We start from the raw sequence: 13888 nt of genomic DNA, 5'->3' as shown, positions 1-13888 counted from the left end.
AAAATATTACTGCAATTTGGAGGATAAATGTTTGGAGGATAAATGTTATTTTTAATTAATCACAACATATGTTTGAATGTGGTACAACACGTGGAGGATGCTTTTATAAATTAAGCCGATTGTGCCCACAATGATGAGGATGTGGGTTGCTTGGGCAGGCTTTGAAATGCCTGGGATTTGTATCAATATGGTGCTAATTTGTACAACATATTAAAACACATAACATATAGAAGTGCCAATAACTAAATACAATAAACACATACATTTTAATTCCACAGCTGCATTCACCCTCAGATCTATAGGCTCACTGGTATTTTTGCTGTATTCAGAAAGTCTACAGGTAATATATGTCCAAAAGGAACTGTATGAGACAGAGATAGAAAATGTAATGTTTCTGGGAAAGAACTATACAAAGTGTAGAGAAAAGAGAGAAAGAGGAAAAGGACAGTGAAAGAGTTGGTTATGAAATATGCAGCTTTGATTTTTGTCTCTGAAAAAGTCTTTATGCCTTTTCTCCCAGTGGTGCTGCTGTTGTCAAATAAAGAGAACCAAAATCACACAGCCAAACTATTTCAGCCAAATCTTTGGCTCGAGATATAATTGCATGCATATTTTATACCATGTATATATGTGGATACTTAAAGTGAACTTCATGGTGCTAAATGATATTCTTGAGCACAGTGCAAACACAAACACTCAAATGTAATCTGCCCTGTTTTTGCTCTCCAGTCATAATGAGAGACTCTTCAATCAGCAACACTGAAGTTAAGTCCCGTTGTATCAGCTTTGAGTCACCAGGGGAAAAGGCCAAGCACCCATTAGGTGGTGTCCTGATTTTAGAAAAGGATGAATACATCAATCATTTTAGGATAACCCTACGACAATGTGTTGCATTTTATAATTGCTAGAAACTTTTAGCCATGTTGTGGGTTTTTCTGTTAGTCCTATAGAGATATTTCATTTGAAAGCAAAGGAAAAAAACAAGTATGTGGATGACGTAAACTGTTTTTTACCACCAACCTTATCTGACAATTCGCTTGAGAAAGCTTGTGCTGATAACACTGACTGGGCCTGACAGACGAGTTGATTGGTGAGATTACTCAGTGCCTTTGAATTTCACAGAAAGGTTTTATCTGCCTCAAACGACCAAAGGAAGTGAATCAACAAACTTGTAATCATATTTAAAATTTGTAGATCCAGTCAGAAAGCCTGCATCATAGTCCATCTCAAAGATCACCAACAGTCGAATCGCAGTGTGGATCTGGACCCAGATGCCATCCTATCTGGATTGGGATGTCTAAAGTATAGATTACTGAGAATTATTACATTTTGTTGAAAGAAAGAGAAAACGATGTGTTAAAGCTGTTCAGCTGTTAAGATTTGTTGAGATTGTTTATTATAAAAATTGTTGAGACTGTTGGTTGAGTGTTGGAGTTAGCCATAAAGGAAAATGGAAAATCGAGCTACACTTTATTTCATTTTGTAAAATTAAACACTTCATTATAATATTCCAAAAGCCCTGTTATGTAGTCACTCCTTATTAAAGCTGTTATTTACCTTGAAATGCTACAACTAACGTTTCTGACCTTTGGCCGAGGAAACTTTGTATAACTTGATCTATTTGAATTGATAACCCCCCCATCTGGTTTCCTTTGCCACAATGTTACTAAAATGTCACAGTGTACCAAGTGTTCAAACACTTTACTCCAACTGAAAGTGCTGCCTTTGGTTCTTACAAGGAACTAAAAGCTCATTCATCTAATGAAGGAAAAACAAGAGATGGATAAATCACCTAGCTGCGTTTAGAGTAACTGGTTTATAAGCAAAATGAAAGGACTTTTAGAGTGACAGCTTTAGTAAAGACATCAGCTTCTACTTGCTATTTTATTTCACGTAACTGGGCCAGATTACTAAAAACCAAATAAAAAGAAAAATATACTACAGAAAAGAATAAATGCAATATTTTACGAGCTACAGCTACCTTATAGTGACCCATCAATTGTTCATGAAAGAATAGAAGGTGGCCAAGATGTTCACATCTTTCTGTCTACATTCAACTTTAGAGACAGTTGCCTAAATGTACACAATGTTCAATAAACAGATACTACTATGATTTTAGTTAACCCTCCATCAGTTCTGAACCAATAAATACCCTCAATTAAGTCCTGAAAATGATGTCCTAATAAGTAAAAACTTTCCTGTGGTTTGTATTTGACTTGTAAGTGTCATGTTCTCAAAGCATGGTTTGTTTGGAATTCGAGGCTTGGCTCAACCACTACATGAGGATTTAACTAAATCACAAATGGCAATCATGGCAACATCTTGCCTGCCTTTCAATTTCACCTGCACGGATTGAGTTTATTCTATTATGGTAGTCAGATGATTCCCTTCAATCCATACCTGGATGCTGACAAGATTGTAAGGCCCTCAGAGACAAATTTGTGATTTTGAGCAACATAAATAAATCTGGCTTGACCTGACCAATATGTAGGTTGTGAGTTGAGACTGTGAATTCTCTGATCCCAGCATTTGCAGAAAAAGTAAAGCATGCGGTGCATCCATTATAGAAATAAAAATGTATGACACGGGCCATCAAAAGTTTAAGCGCTTTTGATACACTGAGAACTTATGATAAATTTTGAATGCGATAGTGGACTACAGTAGCTTGAGACACAATTGAGAAAACTTAGCTGTGGCTTTTGCAAATAGTTTAAGCTAAAGCCTTTTCAACCTTTTCAAAGTTAAAGATAGGCCAATTACCTTCAACCATCAGCAAAAATGGAAGAAGAAATCAATATCCAGCATTTGTTTCATCTGAAAAAGCAGTGAAGCAGTGATGTAGTGATGTCTGTATTTCAAGCCACACTTAAATATCCTCTTAATGTGTTATGGCCTTACAAACCTCAGAATGAATTGCAATACTATTGAAAAAGAGAGATAAAAAGAGAAAGAATAATAAAAACTGAAATATCTATCGAAGACACTTGTTAAATGTAACAGTAGACAATGAAACTTTCAGCAGTGCGCAGTGGTGCGGCTGTACTCAAAGACCCTTGTATAAAAGCTCAAAGACTTTATTGGTCATATGCAGTAGGATTAGAAAAATAAATATTTACTTAAAAAAGGTCACAAAAATGCAATAGGCTTTTACTCCACTGATTAATTTTTCTCTATGATCATATGTCCATACCTCACATTTATTATGGTGTGAGTGACAGGTTGATAAAGGTTTAACTCCCCCTAAGAAGCAACATACATATTGAAAGGTCAGCGAAAGACGCAGGAATACAGCTTAGCCAAACAAATTACTGATAGGTTTTTCCTTCCATGAAATGTGATCTTGGCAGTTATTAATGCACTCTAACTGCAAGAGAGCAGATCTGATTAGCTTGCTTCCCGTCTGTTACAACCAGTCAGCCAAATAAATCATGAAAGCACCTGGACAATGTTAATATTAGACAAATTAAGAAGCTGTGTGGCTTTTATACATGTAGTTAACACTTATAAAAAAAATTTAAAAATCAAGCAATGTATGGCAAATGGGAAAAGGGGAAGAAAAAAGCTGTGAGTAACAACAAATGTGCTGATCATAAAAGGGAAAGGGAACTGATTATATTGTTGACGTGATAAGCTATTGAGAAAATAGAAATCATTGTATGATTAAAACAATATCTGCTATGATATATGGTGTTCAAATAATAATAATTTCACAAGAACAAAAACTGCTGATTGTTACAGCAAAAAAGGTTGCAAGCTGAGCCAGCAAGATTGGATGTCATTCTTAAAAAGTGCCTGCGTGGCAAGTATTTCATGTGATGGCAGAGGTCAGCATACCTTTAGCAGTACACCAAAAGCTGCCACTGGCGTCACAAAAATCAAGAAATTAACAGAGAAATGAGAAAAAGTCAGTAGATGTTGGATAGGTGACCTCAGATCTTTCCTGTAATAAATGTGGGTCAGCTTAGACTCTGGTTGTTAACACTAGCTGCCTCAAATTAGAAATGCACTTGCTTTCTTCTGAGACATTAGAATTTAAACACCACTCCATCTAGATCCAAAACTTAACTCATTTGAAAAAGATGATCAAAGGGAGCCTATGCAGGACAGTATCATATGAGGATAATAGCACTGTAAGTGAATTAGGGAGATTGATTCAGCTAAAACATTTGCTCTTTGGACAGTTCTTCGCTGGGAGACGTAAGGATATACAGATCCAAGTGGGGGGGGGGGGTTACTGGCCGTATTTCTCACATTTTCTTGTGAGAATCACTCAGCATCATCTGGTTACTGTAAACTCAAGAGATTGTTTATTTCTACATGTTTTAATGTCTTGCATCTGCTTTTAAAAGTATAACAATGAGTGCACACAGAGAATACACATTTTGACTTGTTAAGGCAGGGAGATCAAAGGAAAAAAACAAATATGGTCTAAATTTTAAATTTAATCATCTAAATGAAATTAGGATTGTATTTAAATGACTTTTGCAGCCTGAAAATGTGAGCTCATTGAGGACAAAATGGAAAATCTACGGTGTACATGCACCTCACCAAAACCCCAAAGGTTTCTCCCCATAAGCCACTACTACCTCCCCCAGCACTGCTTGCTTCAAATAGAGGAGAGAACAGAAAGTGACAAATATAAACAGTGGGACGGCTGTGTTGAAGGAAATTACCTCCCAGAACCACTGGCATGTTGCCAGCATGAAGACATTCATCTGTTTTGTACAGAGTCTGACTCACGGGCATGACGGAGAGGAGGGAGGGGAAAGTGAGAGAGCGAACAAGACGGTAGAGAGTTCGAGCTGATCACAGGCTGTGAACAAGAGGCAGCGAGTGGGAGAGAGGCAGACGAGCCACAACATCTGAAAGTTTTAAACCTGTGATCGCGGTAGGTGATGCGAAACAAGACTGGGGGTTCCTCCAGCATGTGGAAGGAAAACAAATTCCACATCATGGACTACTTCAGACAGAGACAGATTTAGGTTTTGCTGCTGAGGGAGGGCATTTTTTGTCACATTCTTATTTAAGGAGAGTGGAAATATAAAGATGAGATAGGGGATGTTAAAAAAGTAAACTAAGTGGTGTACAAACACCGAAACGCATTAGGTGTCTGGCTGCACTGTGTTCCAGCGCAAAATGCTGCTTTAATGTTTATGAAAGACGTGGCGGCTTGAGAAAACACTTCAAGAATTGAAACGTCAGAGAGCAACAAACTTTACCCTCAGGAGCAGGTAAGAAACTTTTGCAAAATCACAATTAATGGAAATTGACACTGTTTTGTATTTTGCTATTGCTTAAGTGTAATATTGTGTAATCCGTTCCAGATAAAGGTGTGTACATTTTTATAGATGTACATGCTTAGACTGTCGACAGCGAGACAAGTCTTGTACCTTTAATATAAAATCTGAGGGAGGTTTTTAAGTAATTTTAAAACCAACCTCTGTTTTTAAAACTTTTATAAATTTGTTTTATAATTACTTTAAACTATTGAGTAACACAGCAGAAATGGAAAAAACATGTAAACTACTATATCCTATATTTTCCAGCTTGGTACATTTCTTTTCCATAATGCGGAAACAGTAATAATAACCACACAGGAAAGACCCTCTTCATTTGTAAACATAAACATCTCATTATTACGTCAACATTCAGACAATTAAAGCAAATGGGTAACAAGGTATCCTTTAACTGACCTGTTTGTCCTTTTTAAAGGATGCACCGGATGACAGAGTTTCAAATGCCTGGGAAAGTGAGGACCCCTGCTATCATTTCACTGTGGAATTACTAATCGTGTTGGGATTACTGCCAGCACTGGAAGCCGTAGTTGTTGGACCCGTTTTCGGTGGATCCTCTACTGATTGTCAGCTATTGCTTTTGGTTTGTACATTAAACAAGGGATGACATACCCTGTTCACTGGCCCTGAGCTGTCCCACCCTACCCTCTGCCCTTGCCTGTGGGACCCAGTGACCATGCTGACCGAGTGTCCAACACCAGGAAGATCAGAGCCCCGATCCACGCTCAGGCCTGCTGTAACCTCTGCAGCAACATGTCTCAGGCAGTCGCGGCTCTACTCGGGACTAACAGCTCACGGTCAGGAGAAGAGTCCGGGGTTGAGCTGAAATGGGCTGCCCTGCTTATTGTCATGGTCATCATCCCCACTATCGGAGGTAACATCCTGGTCATTCTTGCTGTGTCCCTTGAAAGGAAGCTGCAGAACGCCACCAACTATTTTCTGATGTCACTTGCTGTGGCTGATCTGCTGGTGGGACTCCTAGTGATGCCCATTGCCCTCGTCACTGTTCTCTACAGTAAGTTTAGACTGGGGCCTTTGCGTTTGAAAACCTGATTTTATCTCTAATCTTTGAAACAAGTCTTAGTCATACAAAAGCAATAAATACTTGACTCTGCTGGGAGAGAAATGTTCAATGCTCAGATCAATTCCTTGACACCATTCTGATGAAATGTTAAAACAAATGATGAACCTTAATCTAACACCTTGCTATGTTTGAACTGTTTTTAATCCCTATAGGCTACAGAAGTGAGTGTGTCTGTGGGATGGGGACAAGCAGCTGCAGAGATTTTAAAATTTTCCATTTCATCTGAAAATTGTATGTAACTTTTATTAGCCTTAATAATATAGCAAGAAAAACAAGCCAACATGCATAGGGGTAGCAAAAGTGGATAAAAATAGTTGGTGAGGACACTAGATACAATCACAACTCTCTAAACAAATTACTCTAGATGAAATATAACAAGAGATAGTGGGCAATAAACATGCTACTTCCTCTGGCAGTGCTAGGGCAGCAGTTGAACAGCTTGGATTAAACTACTGGTCTGGAGATCATTACACAAAGACAAAACATGCAAATGATAACCATTTTATTTTAATTCCAGTGAAAGTAAAGTTTAAAAAATGCTGCAAAGAAATTTATTCAAATTCCTATTGTCTATGTTTTTATACTACTACAAAATACAAGCATTTATTCCCCAGTAATTCAAATGGAGGATGATGAGCCAGATCATAATTATGTCTCACACACACTGAGAATATAGTGCGAAACTGGACTGATTGTTGTCTATGCATGTTATCCATGAGAACTGATGTGTTACACTGATAGGCCTGCACAAGTCAAACTGTGCATCTTATCTTAATGCAGAAGTTATATAAGCAACAGCCATACAATTAATTTACTATTATATCGATACTAAAAAAGGACCACAACTGACAGGGTTTCCACATAACATAGTGAATGTATTTAACCTAAATAATAGAAAAAGGAATAAACTCCGCTCTTCAGTTTCATGACTCCTTAAATTTTTTTAAGGAGGATCTTTTAAAAGATGCTTAAATTGAAGGGGCTATGAAGGCTGAGGGACTAAAACATACCCCGTATATCATTAGAAGAAACATAAAGCTCAAAAGACAAATATGGAAAAAAAAAAGGTAATATGAAGTCCTGATCTGTAGGTTGGGAACCAACGCAGTGAGATGTAAAAGCATTCATGCCTGCCTTCGTGCCTATCTCTGTGACTGAGAGAAGCGCATGAGCACAGTTTCATTAAAAGCATAAGAGTACAGCTTAATTTAAAATAGAGCAGTTTAAATTTTTTGGGTTGGTAGAGGGCCAGTGCAGAATTTGTTAAAAACTTAAAAGTTTGAAAGTGATTATATTCCCTTACATGTAATAATTAAAAAAACAATATTGTATAATAATATGATGTATGATAATATATATTATCATAGGTAATGACATTTAAACATAATGATTCACTGTATCAATGCAATAATCATGTCGGCTAATGTATTTGGGGAAAAGAAATCTTGGAAATATATTCTTCAGTAGGCAAATATTTTTTCAGACTCAAGCAGCTGTCATTACTCTCCTTTTTAGGCAGATGAAGCTCACAGTACTGAGGTGAGAAAGGAGAGGTCATGGGGACATAAACATGCACAAACAGTGTTTGTGTGAAAGGCTGGTGTGAAGCATAGCAGGGCTATCAACAGTATGGACATTCAAACTGCCAGACAGGATCAGTTTCTCATGAGAAGCACAGAGTAATGCAGTGCAGGACAGGGTATACTGTCTATGGTTAACCAGCAGAACATCACTGATTTACGGCCCCAATTCCCAAAACTGGCAGAGAATGGCTTTAGATAAAAGATCAATGTTATTGCAAGGCCACAAAGCATTCGATATTTAATGGTAGTGTAAACAGGGTTAAAGAAGATGCTTCGATTTAACCTGAAAAGCCAAGACAAGAAAGTGACTGGATTACAGTTACACACCTGTAAGAACTGCCAGGCATTTTCCACATCTGCTAGACAGATGACTTCGATGCATACAGGCAAACCTGATATTTAAAATGTGAGCAGTGTAAAATATTGTACTGGGCGACAAACACTATCAACGAGAATTTTTTTGAATTGACAAATGATTTGGTTCTCTACCTCTGTAATTGCTTCTCTTTTATTTAAAGAGCTGTGGATCAGAGGATTTTTTTGTCTGTGTAATCCACTACACTACTTATATGACTATAAGTATAACTATAAGTGACTATGAGTTGATAAACAAGCCACAAAAAAGAAAATTCATCAAACCAATATATCAGAACAAAAATACTACAAAAAAAAAAAAAAAAATCAATTGTTTGCTTAGAAACCTGAGCCTATTCCTTTCAAAAGGCCTGCACAATAATGTAATTATTGTGAGTGTGACTTATCTTATGTGACACAAGACCAAGAAACTAATACAACCTCACTTGCTCCAATGCGTGGGAGGTGAAATTTACATGTGAAATAGATTTTTGCAGAGGACGTCTCAATTTAATTAAACAGAATAAAAAGATGTCCATTTCTATAGCTATTTGGACCTTGCAAGCTACAGTGTTAATTAAATTAGGCATGGGACGTGTGTGTGTGTGTGTGTGTGTGTGTGTGTGTGTGTGTGTGTGTGTGTGTGTGTGTGTCTACTAAAGTGAGCAAAGTATTTATCAATGAATAAGCTAACCAGATGAAACCTAATCAAAACTATGACTCAAGAATTCCCCCAAAAGTGACAAGAAAGTGGTGGAAGGAAAGGAAGGGGAGGGTGGCATAACAAAAGAAAATTATGTAAAGGAATATTTCCAATAGCAGTGTTTTGCAATGTTAATGGGTGACAGGACAAAAGCCAGAACAATTACTTGCCAATTTTATGCCTGGAACAGAAAATAAACACTACTGTTGAGCATAGTCTCCACATCTACATAAAGAGCTTGTAGCTCCATAAACACTCAGTGAACCCTCCTTTTTCCAGTAAAGTTCTTCCTCACAGAGATAAACAAACACCAATCTTTTGCATGAGTGTTACTTCTAATCTCTTGCCATTGTGGTACATCTCCCATAACCAGCAGTGTGCAAAACTCAAGTTCTTTTTGGAATGGAGATGGGTTACACATTGTAGTTACGCATCATATGAGTTACTAAATGTAGAGACACTTCCACAGATAACAGATTGTACAAATGATATATAAAAAAAAACTAGATACTAGGTTGTGTGCCTCCCAGTTGCAGGAAATATGGTCACAATCTCCACATCTGTGTGAGTGTTGAATAACAGCCAAAAGCATTTTTACAGAACATTATGATGTTACAGTGCAGTTGACTGGTGACCATTTGGATATAAACTGTCATCATTTCATCCTATTTGACACTTGTGTTAAATTGTGTCAAAGTAGTGTATGAGTTTGTGAGTTGTGGCCAAGAATGTGTTTTGTGAGGCCACCATGACTTTGAACTTTGCCCGCCAAAATCTAATCAGTTCATCTTTGAGTCCAAGTGAATGTTTGTGCCAAATCTGAAGAAATTCCCTCAAGGCATTACTGAGATTTCGCGTTTATGACAATGTGGGGGACAGACGTACGGACAACCCAAAAACATAATGCCACTGGCCCTGGCTGTCATGGGGGAGAGGCATAAAAAACAACTGCAAGACAACAGTTTAAAATCTTACAGGATTCATTTCCTTCTCATCTTCTCTTTAGACTCTGGCTGGCCTCTTCCGGAGTTCCTCTGCCCCATATGGCTCTTCCTTGATGTGCTGTTTTCTACTGCATCCATCATGCACCTATGCGCCATTTCACTGGATCGCTACATTGCCATCAAGAAGCCAATCCAACACAGTCAGTACAAATCCAGAGCCAAAGCGATGGTGAAGATCGCACTGGTGTGGCTCATATCCATTTGTAAGCACATAAATTCAGATTTAATTTAACTCCAATTCCTTGACATAAAATCAATGGGCAGACCTTGTTTATAGACTCAGAAATATTTGCCAGATGCAATTAAAGGAGATACTATACAAACAGCAACCTGTAAGCTACAACATACATGGGAAATAATTACGGTACGTGAGGGGCATCTGTGACAGTGAACCTTAGAGATGTTACTGATAATATCCTAAGGTGACATCCCAGTCAATTTTCATGACATTGGAGTTTTTCCAAAGGTCAATGTATTTTGTGCAGCCAAAGCAAGCTGCACTACTGTGGGTAATTAGGTGTAAAAATTAAAGTACCAACAATAAACTAACAAAACCTAACAGCACAATATGGTTAACTGCAAACCTGACAAAATGGCTCACATTTAGCAACAGCTAAAATGTTTGGGTGGTGTTTATTTCTGGCTTTATCCAAGTGGCCTAAAAAGCTGAAGGAATTGAGTTATTTCAAAACAAGAGGGAAATTAAAAGATAAAAAAAAGGCAGTTCACATCTACACTCCTGCATACAAACAAAAGCTACAAAAAAGAGACTCTACAATCTGTAAAGACTGGATGGCGACAGGCTTGCACAGAACATTAAATGTGTCGCTTTATAGTTTTGAGAATGAAAGTTTTAAGAATAGAAAGCATTCCTCCTTTATAGTCCTTTTGATCATCAAAACTCATGGCAAGTTAAGCACTTTTCTGCATTTATCCTCCATAGATCTTATCTGAGTGTTGAGGTTCATTATTCAAGATTGGCTAATCATTTTAGTTTTCCCATAAGAAACTAAAGAGTAAAAATTTTGGCCATTTCACTGAGGCGTTACTGTGCTCAGTGCCCAGTTCTCAGACCACTAAAAGCGCAGTCCGTTTGGCTGTCGGGTTTGGTTTCATTTGAGCTGCATTTCATGAGTAAAACCAGAAGATCAGATGGAATGAAGGGAGCAGCACTTAACACTGCTGACAGCAGAAGAGCTTTTACCCTGACTGTATACTGGTGCTCTGTTTAAGAGGCATCATGGCAGGCCATGGATGATTGCTTTACTTGATTTTAAAAACACAAAAGGAATTTCTGCAACCAGAACTTGCCTTGGTATTCGTTACATTACCCTTTTATTAAAACATCAATCTTTTTTTCAATTACTGCTACTACCATATTTATGAAATGAAAAATGAAACACCGAAACATTTTTCCCTCAGATGAAAAACAAACATAAATGTAGCTGGTGTTGAGAATATCAAAAGTATAATAATTCAACTGTTAGTAGCTCATTATCAGTTCATCATTGTTATAACAAGTGCCAATTGTTGCAATACTAACTGTTGTTGTCATATTACAGGTATCGCAATCCCGATTCCAATTAAGGGGCTTAAGGACTACCATCTAACCACAAATGTCACCTTCAACATTAACCACACATGCCTGCTGAAAACAGACACCTTCCGGGAGTTTATCATGTTTGGCTCCTTGGCAGCATTTTTCATCCCTTTGACCATCATGATGGTCATCTACCTGCTTACTGTCCAAGTGTTGCGCAAAAAGGTTTATTTGCTCAAGTCAAAGGTGAGCCAGCGCTTTAGCTACCCGACAGTCTCCACAGTTTTTCAAAGGGAACATGGTGTGACCTCACCTCAAGCAGAGCAACTGAAAATGCTAGACAGCAGACTTCCAAGGATGCAAGAAAAATCAAACACGGGAACAACGAACTCTCCTACAGGAGATGAAATGTCCTTTCGCAGAATGTCAACAATAGGCAAGAAGTCAATGCAGACTCTGAGCAATGAGCAGCGTGCCTCAAAGGTGCTAGGCATAGTCTTCCTTTTGTTCGTGGTAATGTGGTGCCCTTTCTTCATCACTAATATTACCTCTGTGCTGTGCACCAGCTGTGATGTTAATGTAATCGCTCGCCTCATGGAGATCTTTGTTTGGGTTGGTTATGTGTCATCAGGTATCAACCCACTTGTTTACACCTTATTCAACAAAACCTTCAGACAGGCATTTGCGCGTTATATTACCTGTAATTACAAAAGCTGTGCAAGTCATAGGCCAGGAAGGCACCCAAGGGCTTCAAATGCAGATCGGACCTTTGCACGGATTTCATTCAGGTCTTCTATGGCAGAAAACTCTAAACTGTTCATGAAACGGGGAATGAAGAATGGCATTGGAGCAGTGAGCTACCAAAGTCCACTAAGGTGCCGGCAAACACCTGCACAGTCATCCACTGGTGTTGTGTTAGACACAATCCTTCTGACTGAAAATGAAGATGGTAAGCAGGAGGAACACGTTAGCTGTGTATAGAGCTATTTGGAAAAATGATCCAATTAAAAAGGGAGCACTTGAAGTGGATCAGATCTACGGTGCAAACTTTACATCTCTTTAAAAGACAAAATGCTAGCTCTATCATCATAATTCAAAATGCATGATTGGAAGCTGCTGTTGCACTCACTTTGATACAAGGTCAGGACTTACAACAAAATCTAGCTGTTTGTTTATATCAGCAATGTTTTTTTTATAACAAAAGCAGGAAAAGGCAATATTTTCAAGTATGTCATTCTGGAAAAACACACAAAATGTTACTTTTCATCCATAATAATAAAATTCCTCCATTATATTTATGAATATATATGGTGAAAATATTACTCGGTGGGTTTTTAAAAACAGGCTACTTCAACACTGTGAATTTTCAAAGACAGCGTTCATAGACCATTCATAGCGCACACAAACAGAGTTTGAGGATGTGAAAGGTCTATGAAAGGTCTAGATTCAACAAAGTTCAGGCCACCAGACAAAAATGTGAGGAATGAAGACATTATGACAAGCCGTAAACCCTATGATTGCAGTATATAATATATTCCGTTGCTGATCCTTTCAACTTAGGCTAACTAAATATGCGGTAAACCATTGCAGACTACATGCTTATATTTTCAGACAGCCACAACTATACATTTCAAATCTCTTTTGCAACAGACACATGCATTGCACAATGCATTGTTCTCTTGATATGACTTATTTTATTACTTTCTTATTTTATTTGCTGGACCTATGGGAAGCGCTTTTGTATGAGTATTGCAGCCTGATGTTTTAACATGCTAAAAGATTTCCATGTTAAAGACTGTATATAAGAATGAACAAAATCCAGAATAAATGGAAACCTAAATGTGTTCAATAAAGTATTTTCTGTGTCGCTGAACTGAAAGAAAACCGTACCAATTTTGAGCATGTGTTCTTTCACTGTTAATGTTTACACTCTTATACTATTTCAATTTAAGTACAAATGCCTCACTTGTGAACCACATTGATCAAAGCACAATGAGAGATAACCATACTGCCTTAGAAGGCAAATACTGTTACTTAAAGGTGACTCAATACAGCTGAATATATTTTTTTCTCTAAACGCCAGCAGATATTATCTAATGAAGGACTACTGTAACATATCCCTGGGATTGTAGATTTAAATGGGCAAGTAGGAAAAGTGTATGAATGTGTATTCAGCAGCAATTTTCCAGTCCCTTTACCCTTATTAATAACAGATTGTAGTATTTTTTTTAAGCAAGAGCACTTCCAAATACATAATAATTAAATGGCACAAATTCAACCTAGTAAACAAAGTATGAAGTAAGTGTGTGATTAATGCTGCAAGAAA

General features: G+C 37.7%; 2 protein-coding genes across 4 annotated transcripts in view; one reads left to right on the top strand and one right to left on the bottom strand.

Annotated features, from left to right (window-relative positions):
- Positions 1-13888, bottom strand: part of psmd1 (proteasome 26S subunit, non-ATPase 1) — a 42982-nt gene that overhangs the window by 19508 nt on the left and 9586 nt on the right. The gene's annotated exons all lie outside the window — the stretch shown is intronic.
- On the top strand, positions 4780-13451 carry htr2b (5-hydroxytryptamine (serotonin) receptor 2B, G protein-coupled). Of its 2 annotated transcripts, none has more exons than XM_087172699.1 (4): positions 4780-5231; positions 5713-6309; positions 10025-10206; positions 11585-11765. In XM_087172699.1, the coding sequence occupies exons 2-4, from the start codon at positions 6048-6050 to the stop codon at positions 11630-11632; spliced, it is 492 nt and encodes a 163-aa protein (XP_087028825.1). In that variant the 5' UTR covers positions 4780-5231; positions 5713-6047; the 3' UTR covers positions 11633-11765. The 2 variants fall into 2 exon arrangements, with proteins under 2 accessions (XP_087028825.1, XP_023257136.1); XM_023401368.2 differs by having other exon boundaries at positions 4783-5231; positions 10025-10225; positions 11585-13451.

Source organism: Seriola lalandi, unplaced genomic scaffold, assembly GCF_002814215.2.
Source record: "Seriola lalandi dorsalis isolate HSWRI2012SDOR001 ecotype SW California unplaced genomic scaffold, Sedor1 jcf7180002053619, whole genome shotgun sequence".
NCBI lineage: Eukaryota > Metazoa > Chordata > Actinopteri > Carangiformes > Carangidae > Seriola > Seriola lalandi.
Note: the sequence above shows the minus strand (reverse complement) of the source record. Positions and strands in the feature narration are given on the sequence as shown.